This window comes from Diachasma alloeum, unplaced genomic scaffold (assembly GCF_001412515.2).
Source record: "Diachasma alloeum isolate Michigan unplaced genomic scaffold, Dall2.0 Dall_scaffold_00288, whole genome shotgun sequence".
Classification (NCBI taxonomy): Eukaryota; Metazoa; Arthropoda; class Insecta; order Hymenoptera; family Braconidae; genus Diachasma; species Diachasma alloeum.
In genome coordinates this window covers 2,257,815-2,284,453 of record NW_021680427.1, presented here as the reverse complement: position 1 = coordinate 2,284,453, position 26,639 = coordinate 2,257,815, and the positions used below count along the sequence as shown (strand labels likewise).

The window sequence follows — 26,639 nt, the reverse complement described above, 5'->3', positions numbered from 1 at the left end:
GTTTTCCGTTGAATTTTTTCATATATGTCTTGAAAAATGAAAAAAAAATTTTCCCAGGCTGAACTCCCCCTTAACAAGAATCCGAAGACTAAATATTCACTCGTAATTCAGTCGAGTATGTCGCACCAACGATAATAAAGTGTCTATATTGCAAGCAACTTGAGGACATCAAGTGAAGGTGTGCAGTCACGATGATGAGCGGTGCGTGACCGAGGTACATCGTTATTACCGAGAAGGCTTCTGTGGTACGCGGGGGGGTGTGTCTATCGCGATGAAATTAAAGAGAGAATTGAAAAAAGATGGAGTAGCCACGCGAGGACACCAGCACTTCGTCACCCTCTAATTGTCTTTTACCTTGATAACCCGCGCGAACAGCAGTTTGTAATAATCACCATCTTTGAATGGTAATGAACGTGGTGATTGTATCGAACCATTGTTATTGAATTCATCATTTACGGGAGAGAAAATTGGTTGTAACTGTGAAAATAACTGTTTGTATAATTTGAAAAAATATAGTCGTTGGCAAAAAGTAGAATTTTTTTTCTCACTCCAGGGAACAATTCTGCAAGGATACGAGTGGGTGTGCACACTATTAAAATTTTTTGCCAAGTTTTTATTAAATGACTCTCAGGATTGGCTGAGAACATTCTTTTTTCTTTTTTTTATTATGCAAATAGTTGATAAACAATAAATAATTTCAACAGAAATTTTCAAATTTCTCCCGTGGAAACATTGTTTAAAAAAATCCAAATCATTTCCTACCGAATCCTTAAAATATTTCGACCCCAGAATTTAAGATTTTTCAAATTTTCAGTTGATCCATAATTAAATAAAGTGCGAAATATATGTTCGTTATAAATTTCCACAACCATTGCGAGCTTTTCGATAGCAGAAACATGTGGACGTCCGCTTGAAAAGGGACCACTTTGGCACCATTGGAGTTATGTATATTCCCATAATCTTGATCTGATTCTGAACATTTAGAGCCAGAAATTTAATTTAGTATTTTGAATACTAGACGTGGAATAAATGAATTTGCCCCGCTAACTATATTTAGTCACTATTCAGTAACAAAAATTCAAGGATAATTCTGTAGCCGTATTTCTCTCTGTCTTAAACTAATTCAATGATCAATAAATATCTCACGATCCATTTAAACTGCCTTGCCTGCACCACGGAATTGTCAAATCGATCATTGATTTCAAAATGAAATCAATCAAATTCCTTCTCAACATCACCAACTCCTTGAGAAATCGCATTGAGACAGTCTAACGAAACAAAAAACAAACCAAATCCCTGGAAGTATTGCATTACAATTTCTGGTCATCTCGCAATACATCATCCGCCATGCGACTGGCCACGATTGTTCTCCACCCTCTAATTGTTTTCGTCAGACAAAACCGCGCTCGGTGGCTCAGTGTTATCGCTATAATTATAAGAGAGACTTCCAGCCGCATTGTTGACTGGCCTGGTGCACCTCAATTCATCGTGGGCTCGGTTCCGAGTTTTGATGAAACATCCGAGAGAGCATAATAACCGTGGATCGCGGTGTGATGTAAGGAAATGAAGGTAAAAATGAGGGGGAAATTATGCAGAGGAACACGTTAAAATAACTTACCACGAGGACTTTCCCATTTGCATCTCGGTGCAACAATATGGACGCCATGTTATCTGGGTCCTGGTAGATGTCACCGATGTCGGCGCTTCCCTAAACAGTTTCCATCACGTTAATCAATATTAATAATTACATGAATGGATCAATTCGAATCAATCCAAACTAATGTTAAATAAGAGCGTTTTCGTTGATTATCAATTTATCTCGGAAACAGGTGATGGGAAAAAATACAATGATCAATTTTTATTTTGATCAATGTTTATAATCTGCTAATTTAATAAACTGAATTGATTGATTGACCAACTCAATCAATTAATTTTAGATTGATTAATTTGCGACGAACCTTTTGACTATCTTTGGCTCAAAAATATGTATTTTGAATTTTTGTTTCAATTTTCTCTTGTGCTCCGGTGCATCAGTTGCCAGGGTTCATTTGAGGGAATGCAATTAAAAACGCCGGTCCGTCCATTAACTAATTTCCATACTAAATTATCCCAGTTTTGTAGATTTACCAAATTTCCCAGATTTTACCAGATACCAGATTTTATTCACGAATTTAGTTGTTTAGTTATTCTGCCAATTCAGTATAAAGTATCAGTCCCCCAGATACTATAGTTTAATTGCCAGATTTTGGGCTGAACGTTACAAATTAAGTAATTTTGTTAATTTCATTAAAGTTAATTTTCCAAATGAATCATGAAAATTCAATTGTCGCCTAAAACTCTCATAAGTTAATGAAAAATTGGCACAATTGGGCAAATCAGCTCTCATTTTAAAGCCTATTTAATGAGCACATTGAAGTTTTAAATTGAGTACATTGAACTCATGATTCATGAAAAAGGAAGAAGGATTTGAGCATCGAAACCAAAAAAACCTTGGTTACGGACACGGATTCTTCTATAGGGGAATATTTCTTATTGAACATTTTAATAGAATTGGTCAAAAACTACTAGGAAGTTCAACAGAAATCCAATAGAATTGTCTAGCGAATTCGCTAGGTTTTTCAATGAAATTTTTTCATGCGGAAATAACTGATATATGGCTTTCCTAAGAGGCACAAACTGGCACATGGCGGCGGTTTTCTATTTTTCAAATATCAATTCATTCAATTATTAATTTCGGGAAATACCAATTCCAAATTATAAAAAAGGAGGGTCAACTATCTACTTAAAGAATTGAAATTATCAGTTTATCCCGATAAATTTTTATAATTAATCTCCATTCCCATTGATTTCATTTGAATGGATGAGATGTGTAGAATTGACTTCTTACGTTCCACTATTTTGTTATTTAGTTCCTTCATTCAGTTAGAAAAATATGACCACTATTATTTGAATGAAATAAAGTTTCGAATGAATTAGCTTCCTCACTGCATAATTCAAACACAAATGAATAGTTTCTGCGAATAAATTTCCATAATGAGTACGCGAAAAGCTCCATAAATTTATGAATGTTCATATTCCTTATTGCACATTTGTTTTGATTCACAATTACCTCTGGTACTTCTTCGTAGTCGAGGCCATCGGGACTGGAGGCATTTCTGGATACTGTCCACATGGACACATGCTTTCCAGGCTTGAGAAGACCTTTCGTTGACTTCAGTGATAAATTGTAATTCTCTCCAAACGCTCTGAGGTGAACTTCCGGCGTCACTTCCGGGCTTCGCTTGTGTGGCGTGTGGAGGACTGGAACCACCTCATATGCAGGCACTGAACAACAGATAATGATTGATCTATGAATTATTGCATTATCACGTTGAAGGTGTCTATTCTGATGTCCAAAAATCTATAATATAGCGTTTTTCAATAATTTCGCAGTTATTTTCAAATACACATGACAATTTGCTCAATTCTGATTTTGACCAATCAGAGTGCGGTATTCGGGGTCACGTGACGCCTTTCACACTGATAATTTCCCCGGCTGCAAATTATCTGTCTGATAATTTCCCTGTAGCGTGCCAATTGGTTTCTACGAATTTGACAGATATTTCTCACATTTTGGTGAAATGTGTCCCGTAACCCCACGGAGAGAAATATTGAGTAAAAATTACGGAACTCACAATTCACTCACCGATTACGGAATCGGCTCAGAAAATTTAAGTGACGGTATCGTAATTTTTCACAGGAGAATAGGAGATTCAGATAAAAATTACGGAACGCTCTGTAAAAATTCAGTGACAGTTCCGTAAAATTTCCTACAACCACATTTCGTTCCGGAATTACGAAAAAGATACGTAAATTTTATTGAATATTCCTCTCCGTGCCCGAACACTGCACCCTGATCGGCCAAAATCAAAATTTAAAAAGTTGTCCTCCGAATACCCCTCGACCTTCAAAAGTCATCGAATATTTCCCTCAAGTATTCCTGCATATCAACGATCGGGATCAGTTTTGCAAATTAAAATCCCGAGCGTGCAGTGCGAGGGATTTTACTGCAAAACTGATCCCTCTAGTTGCTATGCAACAAAACATTCGGGAAATATCCGATAATTTTGAAGGTCTTGGGGTATTATAGCTGATAAATGTTCAATTCAAATGTTGCCACATTTTTCTATTACAAAATTTTTGTTATAAATTTTGATTGAAATTCTGGATTAAATTGAAATCATTCTACTGTCTTTTTAAAAGGTTAAAAATATAGAAGATTACTGTCGAGAATAAAATTACCTCGGAATTTGTCGATTATTTCTGATACATCAAATCTTCGTTATCTCTGAGTTCCCCTGTTGATATTCCCAATTAGTATCATCAATCAAGGTAAAAAAGAAGAATCAAACCTAGCGTTGCCCAAATCAAAATCAATACATAGAAATATTTGGCTTAATAATCTATTCGAAATTTAGCTTTCCCATTGGTTCCGTCAATGACCCTTTTATTCTTTTTTTCATGCCCGAGGAAAATTCTGTAATTTTTTGGACTCATTGGGAATTTTTTTTGATAATTAAGAAAAATTAGGTTCAGTAGCTTCGATGCAATGAAATGAGAATTTTTTTTGCTATACACCGCTTCTTGTGAGGTTTATTTTCAAATTGACAATTCATCTATTAAAAAGGTCCAAAAGCGAACATAATAATAGAAGGGAATGTGAAAAAATATACTGAATTGAATGACTACAACGACTTGCAAGGAAAAATCTGGGGTACCCAGGCAAATAATGCAGGTATTCATTCATCTATTTATTTATTCATTTATTTATTTACTGTTCTTTGCATTGGACGTCTGTTCTATTTCTGAATAATGAATTCGAGTTTGTAAATTAAAGTAGTATAAACATAACTTAAATTTTGAAGATAAAAATCTAAAATAAATTCTAAACAGAATTTGACATGAATAAAAATATTCTGGTTGAGTTCGTGTTCAATTGGCAATCTAGTATTATTTATAATAATAAATGTAGAAGTGGTAAAATAATCACAGAGTCTTATAAGAAAATGAAATTCCGAGGTTAGCAAGAAGATTGAAATGTAGAAAAAATTTCAAAAAATTAAAACAAAATAAATAAAAATTCTAGTACGAAAATTATCATCAGTGTCAAACTTATGTGGTGAATAATTGATGTTTCTGGGTACTCCGAATGTACAGGACGCCCTCGCCAAACGAGAAACTACTGTTCAAAACAATAAGGGTAGAGAGAATTTGACGGATGAATTTTTCACTCTCGTCAAAGTTAAAATTTTTTAATTTTTATTCCGCATTTAAAATTTATTGCTTCTTGCCACACTCAACGACTCGCGTGGAGTTTGGATATACTTTCATTCATAGTGATGGCTCAAATCACATCAGATTATTAGCCAAAATCATTCATTCTTTATTGATAATTTGAATTTTGACCTTCGTCTTGAGAATGAACACATTCTAAAATTTTTTTGGTGGTATTTCACAAAAATGTTTGAAAAATGAGATTCAGTTTGGAATTAGTTTGTAGTGACTTGTGGTGTCGAAATAAAATTGAAGAAAAAAATATATTGAAAAAAATTATCGATCACCCATCGCTGATTGACCATTCATTTTTTTCCGTATTGACAATGAAACTTCGAGAGTGGCATCCGGTCAGAATCTGAATTTGTTAAAGTACAGTGAATTGTAATGGGTGAAAAATTGAAGGCCATGGAATTTCAATTCCCATTCGTTTACAGTGTAACGTCAAGATCTCATCACTCAAATGCCATGGTCTTCCATTTCCCATCGTCTCTAATTCATTATGGCCTCACAATTTCCGATATGAACTTGAAGTCACTTGAAGTCTCATTATAAATTATCATAAGAAAAATTATGAGCAACCTGTGATGAATCATCGATGGAATTTTTTCTTTCGTTTTTTTTGCCGCTTGAGCTTTTAACGTGACTCGATCGCCAAAGATCTTGAAGATTTAAACACGTGCCATGTTTAATTTAAATAAAAAATAGATAAATAAAACTCTGCAATCAACTACATTCAGTTGTAGATAGGAATCTGATGTCATTTCATGTCATGTCTTTCAAAAAGAAATTGGACTCAACTATAAACAAAAACAATCGACTTTTTCTATGTAACCTAATCATTCTACACTGTTGAAAAAATTCAGCTGAATTTTACGGACAAAAACAAAGGAATATCAACTGATCTCCCATAAATCAAGAATCTCAACAGTTTCTCATTAACAGAGGGAAATTCTTGGTAATTTAGGAATTTTTGACGGAATTCCTGACAATTCAGAGGAATCTGGAATTCAAGGAGAGATTCCTCTGAATTATCCAGATTTTTCATTAATTTTCCCGGAATAATTGAACTTAAATTTACAGTTCTCACGGATTTTTCCATTAAATTGTGAATTTTCAATGATAAAATTCCTTGAAATTTCAGTGGAAAATTTAAATGTTAAATGCTTTCGTCTGAATTGTCCGTGCCAAATTCTGGAAATTTTTATCGTGTTCAAGTTCCACGAAAATTTCCGAAAATTTTATCATTGAAAAATGAAATATTTCATTGATTTTCTGTTCAAACGATCTGAAAATCAATAAAATACTTGATTTGTCAGTTTACTTGTTCTGTGGAAATTCAGAAAAATCAGGAAAATTCAGAGAAAAATTGCAAATTCATATCATGTTGTTGCTGAATGTTCATGTTCCACTGAAAATTCAGTCAAATTGTAAAATTTCCATCTCAGTCCCCCTCAAAACTCATGCATTTCCGAGAATTATTGGTGGTACTGGACACTGACTAGAATGATCCCGATCATCAGTGATTTTAATCCCTGAAATTTGATGATACAATAGATTCCCAGAAATTAGAGATGGGTTCCTGAAAATTCCTGACATTCCTCTAAAAATTAGTGATGTCACTGAAAATTGTTAACAAAATCACTGAATTTTAGTTTTGTACTCACAAAATTTCACGATCGCAAATCCCTAATAATTGTAAATAAATCCCTGATAAATTCCTGAGTGCCGTCCTTGAAGGTTAAATTTTTTTTTCTCCGTGTATATTCAAATTTTGCTCTTTCTATAACAGAATATTTCCATAAAACTGCATACTGATTCGATTGATAAGTCGAAAATATTTTCAATTCTTTCAAAATGGAAGATCTTGGAGTCCATTATCGCGGATTATCGGTTCCAATAGCCTTGGTACGCTCTTAATAAATCGAATAGGAGGAATATTCATCCTCGAAATCTTTGGAACATAATATTTGCACAATTTTTCCGTTATTGACACAAGGAAGTACTTCAAGGGTCATACAACTCTAGTGAGTAACTACACTGATAAATAATTCATAAAACGCCGGTGATTCATGTCAACATGAATCTGTAGATTCCTGGATGCTCTTTATGTGAAGAACACTCAAAGATGACCAAGAAATGACGAAAATGAGAATTAAAGTTATAAATAAATCGATGAATAATCAATTCGTATCGATGCGGTCATCGAATCAACCCCGGACCTCGCGAAATTGCATGCATAACTTATATCAATATAATTTTATCCATTTTTTATGAAAATTTAGTGGCAACGGCAAGGAGCACTATGACGAATCGATAGTTCTCCCACGAGTCAGACATTTTTTTCAAGCAAGAAAAAAAAACAATATTTTTGGATAATCTGTTTGCCTGACTGGAACACAAAAGAGCATTCTCATTGATCATAATTGATATTCGCGGCGTGAGGAGAGAAAAAAATACATCAAGAAGACTAGTATGCATACGTGACGGGTTAATTGAGATGTTTATCCTGGGGAGATTATCCTGTCCGAAAGGGGGGACTGAAAGGATCTGATGGTAATCATTCTTAATGCTGTGAAATATATCCTCTGACGAATTGTTTTTTTATTTTGGCTGGAACAGATCGGGTCTACCTCATGGCGGATTAATATGACTACTGATGGTGGATTAATTGAGATATCTTGAAGATAATCGTGTGAATTTTTTCCGGGGATTGACGGGAATGAAATGATACTCGCGTTTTTTCGTGGTGAGGATAAGTTGATGTACACTGAGTAAAAAAAGGTTTTTTCACGCACCTGCACGGAAAGTTCGTACTTTCCTCCCGCTCATCAAAGAGCAAAATACGAACTTTCCTTTGCAGGCGTGTTAAAAAATAGCATGTGCACCTCCACAGAGAGAAATGTTCAGTAAAAATTACGGAACTCTCACTTCACTCACCGATTACGGAATCGACTCAGAAAATTTACGTGACGGTATCGTAATTTTTCACAAGAGATTCAGATGAAAATTACGGAACGCTCCGGAAAAATTCCGTGACAGTTCCGTAAAATTTCCTACAACCACATTTCGCTCCGGAATTACGGAAAAGATACGTAATTTTTATTGAATATTTCTCTCCGTGTCGGGCGGAAAACATGACTTTCCGCCCTTGATGCACAATATTCTATTTCCGTACTGATCCTCACTTTTCCTCGTCCGGGGATTGGTACTGGCCCTTCCCCAAATTCGTAAAAGTGCAAATCACTACGGAAAAATATCATTCACGGCTAGTGCCATGGGGTCTCGCCTTCGGTTCGGACGCCAACTCCACGCGAGTAAAAAAAACCACGGCACTCGCCCTGAAATATACTATTTGAGAAGCATGTCTTTTCTTTCAACAAGAAGCTCATGGCTCGATAATTGACAAGACAAAATATCTTGCATAGAGAAATAGTTATTACGATACACATTCCACGGGTTTTTCACGAGTGGAGGCCCGAAGTTGGCGGCCCGGGGCGAAGCCGAGGGCTGCCAATCACACGAGCTAAAAAATCCCGGCGCATATGTGTATGAAGTATATTTTTTGTCAGTGAAGTTGCGTTCAACGAATGACGAACTATGCCTTTTTTTCAAATAAACCGAATAGAATAGGGGAGGGTGGGGTAAAATGGACACTTGACTTTTTTTTGAAATGTTGATGACGTGTTGAATTGTTCATGAAATGGAATAATTTTATTTTTCAATAGAAAGAACAATGATTCCTCTTTGTGATGAGCTTAGACTGAGCTCAATTGATAAATCTGTTTCTGAGCTACGAACATTCAAAAAAAAAGACAAAAGTGTCCATTTTACCCCATCCTCCCCTATATCGATGCGAGTGTGTAAATAATATTTTTCGATAGGAGTGCGTAAAAGTGTTTTTGACCCGTACCCTCCTGAGGGTTAAAAAACACCTTTTCCACTAGTGTCGCACCCCATTTTTCATCACAATGCGTGAAACGTGCGTAAAATTTCACTTTACGCACTTGTGATGAAAAGTATTTTTTTGTGATACGTGCACTGTAATAATATATTTCATCAGCATTTTCAATCACGAAAATGTTTTTGCCCTCATTTTCCCAATTCTCTTCCCATTCTGCTCCATGACCGTTATTCTTAACGTGACCAAATGTATCAGTGAAAAAATTATTAGCTCTTTTTATTCAAAATGTTCAGCCAGTAAAAACAATGAATGAAGTATTTGTAGAAGCAGACGAGACATCGCAAGTTTGAAATAAAATATCCTCGAGACGGACACCAAGAATGTCCAGAATGTCTCATGTCTCAATATCTTAATTTAAGATACTAGTTTTGTTGGAGTGAAATTGAATATGAATATAAACTCTTATATTCAACACTAAATGCTGAAAATAAAAGAAAGAAAAATTGTCGACGTACTTGAATAATTTCAGATGAAGCATATTTATCCATGAATCACTATTCATTTATTTATTTATTTATTTATTTATTTATTTTATTGACACACGTCAATAAAATAGTCCAACAAACGAAGGCAACAATAGGATTCAAAATATCCAGAGATAAATATCCATGGCAAGATAAATCAATTAAAAATACTAGTATTTATAATAATAGTACTTAACCAATAGTATTTATTCCTAAAGCAGTTTTTTCCAAATTCCTCTTTTTAAAAAGTAGTACATCCTAGTGAACCTGGACTATATCTGTTCTCGTGAAGGGACGAGGTCAGATAAATTTCGGTTATACTTTCCCCGAATTCCTTTGTATCCTCGTCTATATGATTAAAAACGGTCATCATTGCTTTCTATAAATCAATAATGAATGAACGAAATGATGCTAATCACAAAACCATTTCATATCAACTCTCTCCCTTCCCTTCCCTTCATCCTCGATTATTTTCTCCTCCAACTCACCGTCATGATGAGACGACGTCTGGAACACCGACAGCATCTCTTCCGGCGTCATGTCTTCGTGGATCTGAAAGAGAAAAATTGATCATTCATTCGATCTTTCTCCAGAAAAAGAGGCCCTCCTCCCGAAGGCTTCAACGATCATGAATTCAATGACGCAAAGCTGGGCTGCGATAAAACGAACTGTTTGAGAGATTGAAAAAATCTATATATAATGGAGCTAACACGCTTTCACCGTGAGTTTGAGTCTCGCATCTTCTTTGCATCGACTGGAGGAAAAGGTCGAGCAGACGGGATTACGCGCGCAATGTATTTACGTTTGTTTGTGTCTGTGGGACACGTTTTAACCGAGAGTGAAAGGATGCGCTCTGGACATATACGATCGACACTACCTGGCGCGCTCAATCGCGTGTCGCCCGGATACTAAAGGTGAGGAGCAATCCAGCAGAAAAACTAGACGAGTCCTACGATCATTTTATCGCTTTCAATCGAACCAGTGTTTCTTGTTTTTGTTTTTCCGTTCAAAACCATAATTTTGTCTACACTGATGGCTTTTTCCATCACTATTATGCGTGTTAATGATTTTTTTTTATTTCTGACTCCTGGAAATTGAATTTTATTTATTCATGAAATCGGAAGATGCGTGATGGTCTGTTAAAAAAAAAATTCAGCACAAATTGGAAGCGCACTTCTTCGAAATGTTTTCTTCCAGAGAGATTTCAAGGAATTTTGTGAATGGAAATTGAAAATAGTAGAAGAGCATCAATGGAAAGTGTGAATTTCAGTTCAATTATTTTTTGCAAATTAACAGAAATCGGGAAAATGCAGGAGAATATATTATTATTCAGCATAATGAACACTGTTAAAAATTTTCTACTGAAATATTCGATAACAGTCTTGGAAATTTCAAGCAATTTTGCGATTAAAAATTAATAATGTCATAGAAAAAACCGTGAGAATTAAAATTTCAACTCAATCATTTCGGAAAAATTAATGGCAAAGCAAGAACATTCAGAGAAATCTATCCCTAAATTCCAGATTCCTTGGAATTTTCAGGGAATTCCTTCAAAATTCCTGGAATTCGAAGAATTTTAAAGGAATTGCTCTAAAAGTTCAAGAAAACTTGACAATTAATATTCATTTCCACTTGAAAATTCCTGTAAATTGTGGAATTTCGTTCTTCCTGCTGCTACAAGTTGAAAGTCACAAAACATTATTTGTCAATGGTGTGAAATCCCTAAAAGCTACAAAATAAGAGAGCGAGACAGAAAAATTGTGTTTCAAATCGGAATGTTACCTTCACACTTTCCTGTTTAGAAATAAGCTTTTCATATTGGTATAAACAATGTTGATTTCCTGGTCAAAGTTATCTCGGAGTATCCGATAGTTTTCAAATTCTTGAGCTATCGGAAATCGAAAATTGCATGATAGGCACTAATTTTTTAGATAATTCTTAATGGTCTCAAACTTTCCTTTTTAGTATATTTTGAAACGAATAGGTGCGGTAACTGTCTGGAAGAGAGGATGAGTCTGACCTCTGTCGTGCATCGAGAGTGAAAGGACTCTAATTCGCTATGGGACACCAATGATACCTTCGTTTTGGACTACTCGGGAATTATTAAATTAGTGCTCCGATGGCATTGATTGGTAAAATCAGCGAGTAAAAAACACAACATTTTTTATATATTCAGTGATTGCATTGACACTGAGAGAAAAAATAGGGGAGGGTCGGGCAAAATGGGACGTTTTGTGATCTTCTCTAATTGTCAATGTCTTCATTTATAAGTGAAGATATTGACAATTGGAAAATATCTCAATACGTCCTATTTGTCTGACCCTCCCTTACTTTGACGAAGAATATTTACTGAATACAAAAGAAGATACTAAAGAAAATTTACAAGAAAATATTCTCTTGTCAATTTTAAAAATCGTGAAATCTCCTGATAAATAATTTCATTCTCAGACTGAGAGAAAAAAGTTTTCCAATAGGATGAGATTCTCTTGCCCCGAAAGAATTTTTAAGCGTTCTCAAGACTAGAAATGATATCCTTCCTATAAATTCATGTAGTTTGCGCTATATCTAGAATTTTTCTTCATCGGGACTTTGATTACATAAAATCTTGCACAAAGAGCACAACACTTGAGATCAATTTTCTATACACTTGAATTAATAATCAAAGTGTTCGTCGTGCAATCGAAACAAAAATTCCTGAGTTGGAGATGATGAATGATCGGATCGGGAAAGTGTGAATTCTCACAATCCGTTAATTTCTAGATATAACGTAAACTATATGAATTTATGGGAAGACTTATGCTAACACTTGAAAATTTTCTCGGGACAAGAGAATCTCACCCTGTTGAAAGATTTATTTTCCTCAGTGTGAGGATAATATTATTTTTTCAGGAGATTTCACGACTCTCGAAATTGACAAGAGAATATTTTTTTGTATCAGGGAAATCATCTGTGTCAAAAATAATTTTTTCTCTCCGTGCACTTCTGTCCACAAAGCAGAGCTGGACATGAGAATCAAATATAAATATTATTGTCAACCAAATAGAAATGATTTTCTTTATTAGAAATGATTCATTTGCTTTCCCGAAACTTAAATAAAATAGGTATTCGAATTTAATTCCAACAAAATGAAAAATTATCTGAATTACAATTATCTGTATGAGTCTCAGTTATGGAAATATTTTAAGTAGTGAAATGAAATAATTTCACGTATATTTAAAATAGGAATTCAATACTTGAAAATAATATTCCTTTGTTATGAATGTATTCTCTCTGCATTATAATTGTTGGGCAGGAGTAATTCTTTCTTTCAGTGTTTCACGTTTTCGAATTCCTTTTTGTCAGATCAACTTGTTCGGCATATAGAAACAAACAAATTTCGTGCCGAATGAAAAGAGTAAATCATTCGATTTCGATCACTGGAATACGAGCTGAGTGCAATGATTTTTATCCACTCCTTACAAGAGTCACGAAACCCTCAGAACGAGAAACGAATTCACGATAACCCTCCGGTGATTCCACGAATTGAAATTTCTCAGGAAAATTGATCTTCATATTCAAGTGAAGCAGATGTGAGAATTGTTCTCATCTGTTTGTCTAACTCGTAACATTTGGAAACTACACTGTTAAAATTTTTTTCCCCTGAATTTTCTATGCAAAATTCCGGAAATTTTATCATGTTCAAGTTCCACTGAAATTTCAGGAAATCTGGCCATTGAAAAATCACATACAAGACAAGAGCAATTTCCTACATGGAAAGAAATTTTTGATAAAAATTATCCTATCGTTCTATAAACGTGTATCATGAGTCATCATTACCTCATTTCTATCCCGTAATTTAGTAAAAATTAATATATAATGATCAAATTTTATTCTACGCTAGAGAAATTTTATCCTGACGCATAATAAATTTTACCCCTGCAGTTCAATAATTTTTATGTAGATAACAACGAAAATTTTCGAGCGGTTGATAAATTTTACCCTACCGGTACGGTAATTTTTATTTTTATCGGGATAAAATTTCTCCAACGTAGAATAAAATTTGAGCATCATGTATTAATTTTTACTAAATTTCGGGATAGAAATGAAGAAACGATGACTCATGATACACTTTTACAGAACGGAAGAATAATTTTTATACAAAAATTTCTCTCCGTGTACTTGTTTCTATTTTTCAATTCTCCTATTATGAAATACCACGAAATTGCCCAATAGCAGAAGCAATAGGAGAACTCTTCAAAAAATGTGACGTCCTTGGTCACTATCTCACAATGTCTCCACCGGTCACGGAACTTCTATTGAAATCAAGATGTGAACAAATATCTCTCGATAGAGATTCTCGTATCATTGAATTAAGAATTTTGAAATTGCTGATTCAAGCATATTTTTCCGAATTCAATAATATTCTTGATTCAATAAATACTCCTTTGACATTATTTCTTGTTGTGGTGTGAATTGCTCAATTTATGAACGGCAATTGAGACATGAAACGACACAAAAAGACAACGATTGACGGGGGAAAAAATTAGGATTTCTGTTTTTGTTACTGGTCATAGTTGAGGAAACACTCGATGCGGGCATTCGTCGCTTGTGTAACAACTATTGATAGAAGATGTGTTCACATTTTTTGATTGACAGATTTCCTGATTTATTTCTATAGCTTCGAAACCTTTGAAAAGGTTCATTCACCGAAAAAAAAACAAATATACTTATGTACGGATATATTCTATCTCTTTATGTTATAAAAATCCGAATCGACTTCTGGTGATGAAAATTTGGTACTCGAAATTAAGACTCCAAAATGATCAAAATTCAAGGGTCAAAATAAGGGTCACGAGGGTTATAATGAGGAACAGAATAAAGTACACGAGGAACAGATTAAGGGTCACAAGCGTCACAATGGTCAGAATAAGAGTCGTGGAAGTCAGATGGGTCTATTGGGGGCCATATGGGGTGTGCTAGAGGAGCGTAGCCCCCTAGTATGAAGAAAAAAACAGAAAGGAAAAATTTGAGTATGTAAAAATATTTAGATAGATTAGGTAGTCTAGTAATTTTCTAATATAAACAGCATAAATAATGCTTTCTGTCATGAGCATTATTTACACCCAAAGAAATAGTATGTTTGAATTAAATAAACTTTATTTGAATCAAATCAATGGGTTTAATCAAGCACTTCGTGGTGGAGACTTTTTATTCAGATCAAATTAATCCTTCCGTTTATTCAAAAAAACCATTTGTTTAAAATCACTCAAATCATAGTGATTTTCCACCAAAAATGTTGAAATTAATCAGAAACTTTTCAATAAAAATTTTTACGACGAAGCTTTGATTGAAAAAGAAGTGTCGCAAATTGACACCAAATTGAGGATTGATACACGGAGAGAAATGTTAAATGAAAATTTAAGTGACGGTATCGTAATTTTTCATAGGAGATTCAGATAAAAATTACGAAACGCTCTGGAAAAATTCTGTGACAGTTCCGTAAAATTTCCTACAACCACATTTCACTTCGGAATTACGGAGAAGATACGTAATTTTTATTGAATATTTCTCTCGGTGAATTCTTTTCCATTATCCAATTACCTAAATTTACAGAATCAATAACCATGGAAATGAACAGTGAAGTTAAAGATTTCACATTTGCCTGAGCACTTTCCCCAATTTCGTCATTGATGAGATTTTATCGATTGACTTAAAGTTTTCAGAGAACCTTTGAAGCTCATCAAGATGACGGAGTTTTCAATGACAACGTCCCGAAAATACTTTCGAAAAACTCAGAGAATTTTATTGTCTGACAATAGCGTGATATATATTCCTTTCTGTCTGCAATTCTTTTTCATATTCAAATTGACATCTTTCATAACTCAATTATTGATTAAATCTCGCTGATCAACTTCTATTCTCGATAAATATCTTTGGACATATTGCAGATGGCGTAACTTGAAACCGCAATGCTCCGAATACTTTATCGATATCCAAGTCCCTTTCACACCTTGGCGCAAGCCATTCTAGAGATTCGGAGATTTTCAATCATTAAATGTGTGTATTGAATCATGTGAGAAAAATGGTCAATAAATCGTGCATTTGAAATGAGTCATTCCGTTACGTTCAGGGATTTTTACTTATATCTGTCGGACAATTTCTGTTGTACACTTTTCAAAATTTTTGGTTGAAATTTACAGCGCAGTTCCTGGAAATTTTTATCACGTTATAGTTTCACTGAAATTTCAAAGAATTTTGTTACTGAAAATCTTAAGTTTTAGAATAAACTGAGGAAACTGCCCATTTCAGTTGAATTACTGCGTAAAAATTAATAGAAATCAGGAAAATTCAGATGAATATATTTTGAAATTTCTAATTAATAGATATTTCAGCGTAATTTCGTACTCAATATTCTGATTTTCATTGAAAATGTGAATAAGTGAGGGAATTCTTGTCCTCCTGCAGCTCAAAAATTTGAAATTTCATTCAATTTCCAGTAAAATCTGGAATTTTATGAGGTTTTCCCCTCTAAATCAAATCGAATGTCACTTTCCTAGGAATAACTAATCAACGGTCCATCAAACTTGTATTATAATACCCCAAGAGCTTCAAAATTATCCGGTATTTGCCGATAGCTTCGTAGTAAACAAATGGTGGTATCAAGTTTTCTCATGAGAATTCAGAAAAATTGTTGCCTGAATTTTCAAAATTTTCAAGGTTTTTCAGTGCCGTATGACCTTGAGAATCGCGAATTACTTGAATATTCAAGAAATTAACTGATTCGTCGATGAAGAAATATCCAGAAATTTCATGAAACTTTGTAGTTGTTAAAAGTTTCAAGCTTTTTCTCTTGAAATTTCAAGAGTAATTTTCTATCAGTGAGTGTAGTCCCCAAGAATAACGAACGAAAGAGTATGTTTATGTCTGGCAACATTTTTTAACGCATAATTTATGCGAAAGGGTTTGGCGAAGCCATTGGCAATGATCAACAAAATACCATGTATAGTGCCACCGTAAAACAAGTCTTTCTGGTCTTTAACCCATGGTAATACATTGTCGGAAGTGTCAGACTGCTCGTCGTGCACGTGATAGTGCAACTTTCGAGTGTATCCAATACCTTTGGGGTGATTTTCTACCGTACACTGATTTCAATGCAAATCGCTTTGTTCGATCGTCAATCTGAGATCAACAATTGGGTGAAATACAGGAAGTTTTTACGGAATTACGAATGCTCCTTGTGAAGAAATGGATTACGTAATTTCATCGGGCGGTCTAAATGCTCGGAAAAAATTCCACACTCAATGATTTCAGGAGAAGGTAAGACATAATATCGAGCAGTTATCCTTTTTTATTCCAATCGCTGAAATATAGCAGCCAACACCAATGAATATTCACGTTTTTCCTGCGCATTCGGTAAATCATTAATGAAAAAGAACAAAAGTGGAGTTGTATTTTTTCTCGTGTCTGCGTTTTTTTCTTATGCTCACTAAATTTGCTCGCCGTCACACGCGATTGGAGGGCGCAGTTGAAATCCTTGTAACCGGTCGTTTATTCGCTGATGGGGATTTCCACTCTCTCGTGGTTCATTAACGAAGGAGAATGAGGGGGACTTTTTCATAAAATCATGCACTTCAACTTGTCAATTTTGTTTTCATCACGTAATGGTGACATTTTCGATTCCTATTTGGAGAGAAATTTTCCAGAGAAATTCATGAATATTATGATGATAAAAAGTCATTAATAAATATTTAAATTTATAGAAATTATTGTGCAGCACCAGAAAAATTATTAGACGCGCTGTAATGTTTCCAAGAGTGATAGTAGGGTAGCTGGTGCATGTACCGTCCACCTAAGGGAAATGAGTCTTTTTTTCCACCCTGGAACTCTACAAGGAGTCATAAACTGTTAGAATGGGTTCTTCGAGGTGTTTACTCAAAGATGTGAAGAGGACAGATTTTTTATTAACATTAAACATATTTAATTATGTAATTCAGTTGCCATCGGCCCATGAGCAATGGAATCGAACTTTGAGGGTAATACCGCCCGGCATGTGTTCAATACCGCCCACCTTGTTTTAATGACTTATTTGAGCAATGCAGACCAACTGTTATAATTTTTCCTATTTTCATCCTTTGTTTCCATTCTTTGGCTCCATTGTGAGAAAGATTTCATGTGAGTAATAATAAATGATCCTGAATTTACCACATGTTCCAGTGGCCACCGACTACCCCAAACAATTGAGCTGTCACTCGACCGCTCTCTAGCTGCAGAGTCTACCAGCCCTATAGAAACTCTGGGCGCCATTACCCACAAACTCTGGGGGGAATTACCCACAAACGCGGAGGCTGATAAAATAGCCAATAATAACTGATGAAGATATTTTTCTGCTATCGAAAAAGTCGCAATGGATGTAGAAATGTAATAAAGTGGACGGTACATGCACCAACTACCCTACTATCACTCTTGGGAACATTACAGCGCGTCTAATAATTTTTCTGGTGCTGCACAATAATTTCTATAAATTTAAATATTTATTAATGAATTTTTATCATCATAATATTCATTTCTCTGGCAAATTTCTCTTCACGTAGGAATCGAAAAATGTCACCATTACGTGATGAAAACAAAATTGACAAGACTAGCTGCAGAGTCTAGCAGCCCTATAGAACTTTTGGGCGCCATTACCCACAAACTCTGGGGGGAATTACCCACAAACGCGGAGGCTGATAAAATAGCCAATAATAACTGATGAAGATATTTTTCTGCTATCGAAAAGGTCGCAATGGATGTAGAAATGTATAACCAACATATATTTCGCACTCCATTCAATTATGGACCAACTGAAAATTTGAGAAATCTTAAATTCTGGGGTCGTTATATTTTAAGAATTCCATAAGAAATGATTGAGATTTTTTTTAACGATGTTTCCATGGGAGAAAATTGAAAATTTCTGTTAAAATTACTTGTTGTCATCAAATATTTGCATAATAAAAAGAGAAAAAAAAATTTTCGCCGCCAATCCTGGGGAATACGGGTGGGCGGTATTGCCCGCTGAGCGGTACAGGCACCAGCTACCCTAATGAGACATGTTGTGGGACTATTCCATGGATTTCTCTAGAAAATTTTTCTCCGAGTAGATTTTTATGTATAAATACTCAAAATAGTTTTCCAATTGCGAAAATTATACTTAAAGAAAATAAAGAAGATGAAGAAATTATGAAGGTAATAATATAATAGAAGCGACAGTAGTGTTCACACAGGTACACGAAAAAAAAAGTTTGTGTGTGGAGTGAACATGATTTTCAGTGCTTTTTCACTCTATATCGGAGAAAAATTGCGAGACGAATAGTGAATTTTCCTCCGAAATATAAATGAAAACAAAAACATAGTCAAGTCTTTCTTGTTCATCAAAACTGAAAACTCTCAAACAACACGAAAAATCGAAGTGATTATTTCCACTCAATTGCATGAACTCGCTCGAAATGTTCGAAACATTCAAGAGAATTAAGGTGAAACGGAACCCCTGTCTCTATACGAACTTTTAGAATTGTATTTTCTGCTGCAATTATTATTTTTAATTTATAATACTACTTCATTGCCTCAACAATGCAATGATCGAGTCGATAAAGTAATTCCATAGATATAAAGTACTAATTGTAAGAGAAAACATAATTCTAAAAATTCATGGGGACACGTGGGTTCCGTTTCCCTTTAACATGAACGAATAGTCGCGAAAGATCTAACAACGCTGAAAATTTTTTGGTGTGAAGTATCTCACCTTCTGACATCGTGCAATTGATACAATGGCCATGCACAGTAGAACGAGGATACGGTTCATTTTGTGTTGATATACTCCTGACGATTGATCTTGCCACATCGCTGTAAACAAAAAACAAACAAATTTATCATTCCGACGTCATTGGAGCTTTGAGAATTAAATATTCCCATCAATAACATTCTTCTTCATCAAACATTCATAATCATGCAACAATAATCAAGGTGTGTAAGATAAGTGTGTACCCTATCTCATAAATTCAAAGATAATCATCATCAGCATATTCAACTCGATGAAACTTCAACTCAATTTCTGGAGTTGATGCATGGTGTTACTCTCAAGGACACGTTTTCCAAAAAAAAATTATATTAAACACTAATTGATGTCAAAGACCTCGTGGCATTGGAAATAATATAGAACGGTCTGAAACGTGAAAATTCGAAGTTTGGGGACCATGTCTGTATGTGAACACCTCCGCGTCTAGATTTTCCATGGTAAACTTTTGGGAAATTTAGTAATTAATGGGGTATAATAATTCTAAAAAATCTGAAATTTCGTTCAATTATAAGGACTGACACGGTGTACAATTTCAGCTCGATCATTCCAACAGTTTTTGAGAAAATCAATTTTTTTTTACATCGTTTTTCGCGAATATCTCTAAAACTAGTAGACCGCTTTCACTGTTCCTCTTTTAAAAATATTCGTTTGAGTGTTCTCTATCTAGATCAATCAGAACATATATATACTTTTTCTCATGATGAAAACGGTTCGTATTAAAGCTGTGCCCAATTGCATCTGTAGTTTGAAAATATTCAACTTTTTATGCAAATCTATTATCTGCAATATCATTGAAACTAGTGGACCGATTTGAATTTTCGGGACGTAGTAAACTCATTATAATGATAATTAAAAGCACCAGTGATTCTGAAATCTCAGTATAGTCTCTCCTCCATGACTATTGGAAAGAGAGGTGAATCCAAAAAAGTTGAAAATTAATCATGGTCACTTTTAATTGAGAATTTCTCCTACTGGGACTTAATTTGAAAAAAAAATCATAAATAATTTCAACAGAATACTGAATAATGAACGTTTTTAGCTTCAGCGAAAGAGGAAAGTTTTCCATTTTCATTAAACAATAGTTTATCACAGTTCCTGTATTGAATCAAACAGATTTTCGACAAAAGGCAACGATAAGTTCTATGACAAGTACCGGTGTCATAACCACCTCACTGATATACCACTTTTTATTTATTCCAGATAATTGCAATTTCATCCACATTTCCTAAACTGATTGGGATACAACCACTCATATTGGTAACTAAAATGGTTGACAGCAAACATCCAAATTACAAAACACTGACAAGCACCAAGGAGATTACCAAATTGACAATCGATATTGATTTATTCGCTAGTGTAGCACTCCAATTGAATGATTTGTCACCAGGCAGCAAGTTTGAAATCGAGACCAGAGAATCTGATGCCAAACCGCTGCGGAGTAAAAAGATATTACGTTGGCTGATTCATGAGCGGCCCGAATTATTTCAATACGACGAGGAACAATCTCATCCGAAATTGTATGAGATTAAACTAGGTGGATCAGATAAATTCAACAATTGTTATGCAGTATTCAGGTTACAGGCAATACCGGAAAATATTGTGAAATAATTTGACATATGGCGCGATGACGACATCCAAACAATTAATAATATTAGATCATTTATTTTAAATTTGATTATTCAAGCCATCAATGGTATGGTAAGTACTTCATCGACATTCATCACTTGTAAAGGACATCTGCACTTTGATGGTAAAAGAAAAATTTTGATTGTTGAAAGTAATGGGGAGAATTTTGTCAGAGATTCGACACCATATGTGAGCAATTTGGAATGTCCTTTTATTTTTTTTATGTCCATCAATGGAATTAAGATGCAAATCACAGACGATTCATTAGCTCAATTGGGGTTAGCCATGGGTAGGTTTACTGAAAACTGTGTATTCCATCAACTTCACATCGCTCTCAATATGGAAGGAAAGCCAGGTGAAGCGTATTTAGATAAAATTTCTCAATCACAAATCCGCCCTAACGTCGCTCGGAGAATGCGAAAATATCCTATTGCACCAAATAATATTGGAACATTTACTGGTATGACGTCCATGGAAGAGGTTTCTGAAAACATTACCCATGTTCAAACTTATAATATACAGCACCACATATTGAAATTTTGGAAGAAACCATACCAGTTTCTCACACATGCCATGTTAGGGAAGAATGATGATAATGCTGACTATAAATATATTTTGATGAATTTTGATGAAGCGATGGAGGAGGAACGAGGACGAGGAACAATCTCATCCGGAATTGTATGAGATTAAACTAGGTGGATCAGATAAATTCAACAATTGTTATGCAGTATTCAGGTTACAGGCAATACCGGAAAATATTGTGAAAGAATTTGACATATGGCGCGATGACGATATCCAAACAATTAAAAATGTTAGATCATTTGTTTTAAATTTGATTATTCAAGCCATCAATGGTATGGTAAGTACTTCATCGACATTCATCACTTGTAAAGGACATCTGCACTTTGATGGTAAAAGAAAAATTTTGATTGTTGAAAGTGAATGGGAAGAATTTTGTCGGAGATTCGACACCATACGTGAGCAATTTGGAATGTCCTTTTGTTTTTTTTATAAGTCCGTCAATGAAATTAAGATGCAAATTACAGGCGATTCATTAGCTCAATTGGGGTTAGAGATGGGTAGGTTTACTGAAAACTGTGTATTCCATCAACTTCACATCGCTCTCAATGTGGAAGGAAATCCAGGTGAAGCGAATTTTGTGAATTTAGATAAAATTTCTCAATCACAAATCCGCCCTAACGTCGCTCGGAGAATGCGAAAATATCCTGTTGGACCAAATAATATTGGAACATTTACTGATGTGACGTCCATGGAAGAGGTTTCTGAAAACATTACCCATGTTCAAGCTTATAATATACAGCACCACATATTGAAATTTTGGGAGAAACTATACCAGTTTTTCACGCGTGCCATGTTAGGGAAGAATGATGATAATGCTGACTATAAATATATTTTGATGAATTTTGATGAAGCGATGGAGGAGGAACGAGGACGAGGAACAATCTCATCCGGAATTGTATGAGATTAAACTAGGTGGATCAGATAAATTCAACAATTGTTATGCAGTATTCAGGTTACAGGCAATACCGGAAAATATTGTGAAAGAATTTGACATATGGCGCGATGACGACATCCAAACAATTAAAAATGTTAGATCATTTGTTTTAAATTTGATTATTCAAGCCATCAATGGTATGGTAAGTACTTCATCGACATTCATCACTTGTAAAGGACATCTGCATTTTGATGGTAAAAGAAAAATTTTGATTGTTGAAAGTGAATGGGAAAAATTTTGTCGGAGATTCGACACCATATGTGAGCAATTTGGAATGTCCTTTTGTTTTTTTTATAAGTCCGTCAATGAAATTAAGATGCAAATCACAGGCGATTCATTAGCTCAATTGGGGTTAGAGCTGGGTAGGTTTACTGAAAACTGTGTATTCCATCAACTTCACATCGCTCTCAATGTGGAAGGAAATCCAGGTGAAGCGAATTTTGTGAATTTAGATAAAATTTCTCAATCACAAATCCGCCCTAACGTCGCTCGGAGAATGCGAAAATATCCTGTTGGACCAAATAATATTGGAACATTTACTGGTATGACGTCCATGAAAGAGGTTTCTGAAAACATTACCCATGTTCAAGCTTATAATATACAGCACCACATTGAAATTTTGGGAGAAACCATACCAGTTTCTCACGCGTGCCATGTTAGGGAAGAATGATGATAATGCTGACTATAAATATATTTTGATGAATTTTGATGAAGCGATGGAGGAGGAACGAGGACGAGGAACAATCTCATCCGGAATTGTATGAGATTAAACTAGGTGGATCAGATAAATTCAACAATTGTTATGCAGTATTCAGGTTACAGGCAATACCGGAAAATATTGTGAAAGAATTTGACATATGGCGCGATGACGACATCCAAACAATTAAAAATGTTAGATCATTTGTTTTAAATTTGATTATTCAAGCCATCAATGGTATGGTAAGTACTTCATCGACATTCATCACTTGTAAAGGACATCTGCATTTTGATGGTAAAAGAAAAATTTTGATTGTTGAAAGTAATGGGGAGAATTTTGTCGAAGATTCGACACCATATGTGAGCAATTTGGAATGTCCTTTTCTTTTTTTTATAAGTCCGTCAATGGAATTAAGGTGCAAATCACAGACGATTCATTAGCTCAATTGGGGTTAGAGATGGGTAGGTTTACTGAAAACGGTGTATTCCATCAACTTCACATCGCTCTTAATATGGAAGGAAAGCCAGGTGAAGCGTATTTTGTGAATTTAGATAAAATTTCTCAATCACAAATCTGCCCTAACGTCGCTCGGAGAATGCGAAAATATCCTATTGGACCAAATAATATTGGAACATTTACTGGTATGACGTTCATGGAAGAGTTTTCTGAAAACATTACCCATGTTCAAGCTTATAATATACAGCACCATATATTGAAATTTTGGAAGAAACCATACCAGTTTCTCACACATGCCATGTTAGGGAAGAATGATGATAATGCTGACTATGAATTTATTTTGATGAATTTTGATGAAGCGATGGAGAAATTCATAAAATCGATCGAAGACGGCATGCAGTTGAGATTCGAAATCGTTTTGAGCGTGGCCGAGTTGGATAAGTTATTCGAAAAATAGTTTTTACTGGGAATTTGTAGCAAATTATTGTCATATCTGTTAAGGGAAAAAATTCTCGTGAAGTTTTCAGACGTGGATTTTCACGTGCAAAAGATGCACGACATATGGCATGGTCTAAGCTCGGCCTATCAGAGGTGCGAATATCCCTTAACAAAATGTGAATTGACAAAGCTCTACACTAAGGAGACCGAATTTTGGAACTACGTGGGAACAATTGATACAGACCATCGCTTGGTGTATATGCCCAAATGTCTTCGACGTGTGATCGATGCTCCTGATGAAATCAGTGGATTCAAGTTTTTTTACGACAAATGGAACAAGAACTTAGTTGCATCGACATTATTGCCTGAAAATTGCTAACAATTGAACTCATACAAGAAATTCCTTTGCGAAATGTATGAGTTTTATTTGTATAAGAACGATTGGGAACAAGAGATTAACCTTGACGGATCTTGACCAATGAAGTATAGTGAGCAATGGATTTACTTGCTTTTTCAAATGTATCTCCGTTATGCATTTTCAATAGGAATTTTACCATTTGAAAAAGCAATCAAGTACGATAAGATTAATTTTTTTTCGATCGAATTGATGCGCTGTTCTCACCTCCACGAGGTTGATTTTTCAGTTTTATAATTATTGCATTTCATTATTATTATTATTATTATTATTATTATTATTATTATTATTACAGGTATATGTATGTATACTACTGTATATCGCCACCGTAAACAGAATACATAGAATCCAAGTTCAGACTGTTTACGAACTTTAGTGCTCAACTGTATAAGTGTGTACGTATGTAACAAAGTTTTTTTTTCAATTGTTCGCTAATGAATGAATGGAATCGAGAATTTTTTCAAATGTAGGTATTGCTGAGCTTTATCAATTGCAATTAATTAAAATTGAATTCATCGATTAGTTTTTTTAATTTTCAAACCAGTCGGTACTGGTGAGAAGTAGATTTTTCTTGTGAAGTATGAGATGGTCGAAGGAGTGATGAGGATGGGAATTGTATAATGAATTCAAACATACTGTCATTGCAAATACTTTTCTTCAGTTTTTTCAACGACTGTTTCATGACCGTTTTTTCAACGGCACTAAAATTATCAGTGAAAAAATGATTGGCTTTTTTCTTGCAATATGGTGGATCGTAGAGACAAAACGAGTGAAGTATACTTCATGAATTCGAAGTATTTACTTCGACAAAGAAATTAGACATTATAAGTTTGAAACAAAAGATCCTCGGGTAAGATACAAGTGTTTTGCAAGAGGGGGCATAAGTGTCTCAAGTCCAGACAGTAATTATTTTAGCGGGATATCGTTGCCTTTTGATAGTTTATACATTATTTATGAAGAAAAGTAATAATAAAAAACTGCGATTTGTAATTATTCCATAAATCTCTCTCGTAACAAACGGTTTCCAATTTTTTTCAAATTTTTAAAATGTTCAAAATCGAGAATGTTTCTTAAACAATTAAAAAAAATATAAGTGAATGATAAAGGTTAATGTGAAAAAATGAATAATAAATTGAATAATAAATCGACAAATTATTGCAAAATGTTCAGTAATGGAACTTTGATGTTTTTAGAAAGGAATTCAACGAAATAAAAATGGCCAAGTACTTGGATATCCTTAATTCAGAATTACCATGGCATAAACTAACGGGAATGAACTTGTTTCAGTGAATATTTCCAGACAAAAGACCGACAGAAACGAGTAAAAAGCAACCCAGTGCGACTAAACTAACCTTCGTGTTGTCTCTAGTTTCACGCGTGCCGGGCAGGCAGGGGCCCGTTGCGATACCTGATTTCGACCCGTACAAACTACATTACTTACTGCCCCTGATCCCGGAAGGAAAGTACCCGCTGCGTTGGATTGCAAAGAAAAGACACACGTGAATGTACAAGACTTTGAGTAAATCGCTACTTTCCGTGATTTTCAAGAACATAGGCAAAAGGGGCGGCAATCATTTCGCTCGGTCAACTCCACATTAGTCACAGAATCTTTACGGTTTCGTGTTTACGTAATTTAGTCATGGGAACAGAACGATGTGTATACATTATGCAGAATGCACGCATTTTGTAAATAAATGATGCATAGTGCCGGTAAAAATTGAAAGATTTCAATTTTTTTGTTTACAAATGGAAGCTTTGTAACCGTTCAAATTTAAGTTTTGTACGTGTGAATAAATTTCGTAGAAAAATCTAACGAATTCATAACAAATCCATAGAGTTAGATTTTACTATATAAATTATTCTATTAAGATATTTTCCGCGGAGATTTCTCGGCTCTATTTTTCCAAGTTTTTTGGCAGATTTCAATAGTAAAACAGGA

The 26,639-nt window shown here is 34.7% G+C and overlaps 1 protein-coding gene across 4 annotated transcripts in view; it reads right to left on the bottom strand.

Annotated features, from left to right (window-relative positions):
* LOC107038817 (venom metalloproteinase 3) overlaps positions 1–26,639 on the bottom strand; it is a 147,749-nt gene that overhangs the window by 27,583 nt on the left and 93,527 nt on the right. For all 4 annotated transcript variants that reach the window (XM_015258110.1, XM_015258108.1, XM_015258111.2 and 1 more), the window contains 4 exons: positions 19,499–19,599; positions 10,230–10,293; positions 3,110–3,324; positions 1,619–1,708 (listed from right to left, as the gene is read on the bottom strand). In XM_015258110.1, the coding sequence (XP_015113596.1) occupies positions 1,619–1,708; positions 3,110–3,324; positions 10,230–10,293; positions 19,499–19,597 (468 nt within the window). In that variant the 5' untranslated portion in view covers positions 19,598–19,599. The remainder of the gene's footprint in view (positions 1–1,618; positions 1,709–3,109; positions 3,325–10,229; positions 10,294–19,498; positions 19,600–26,639) is intronic.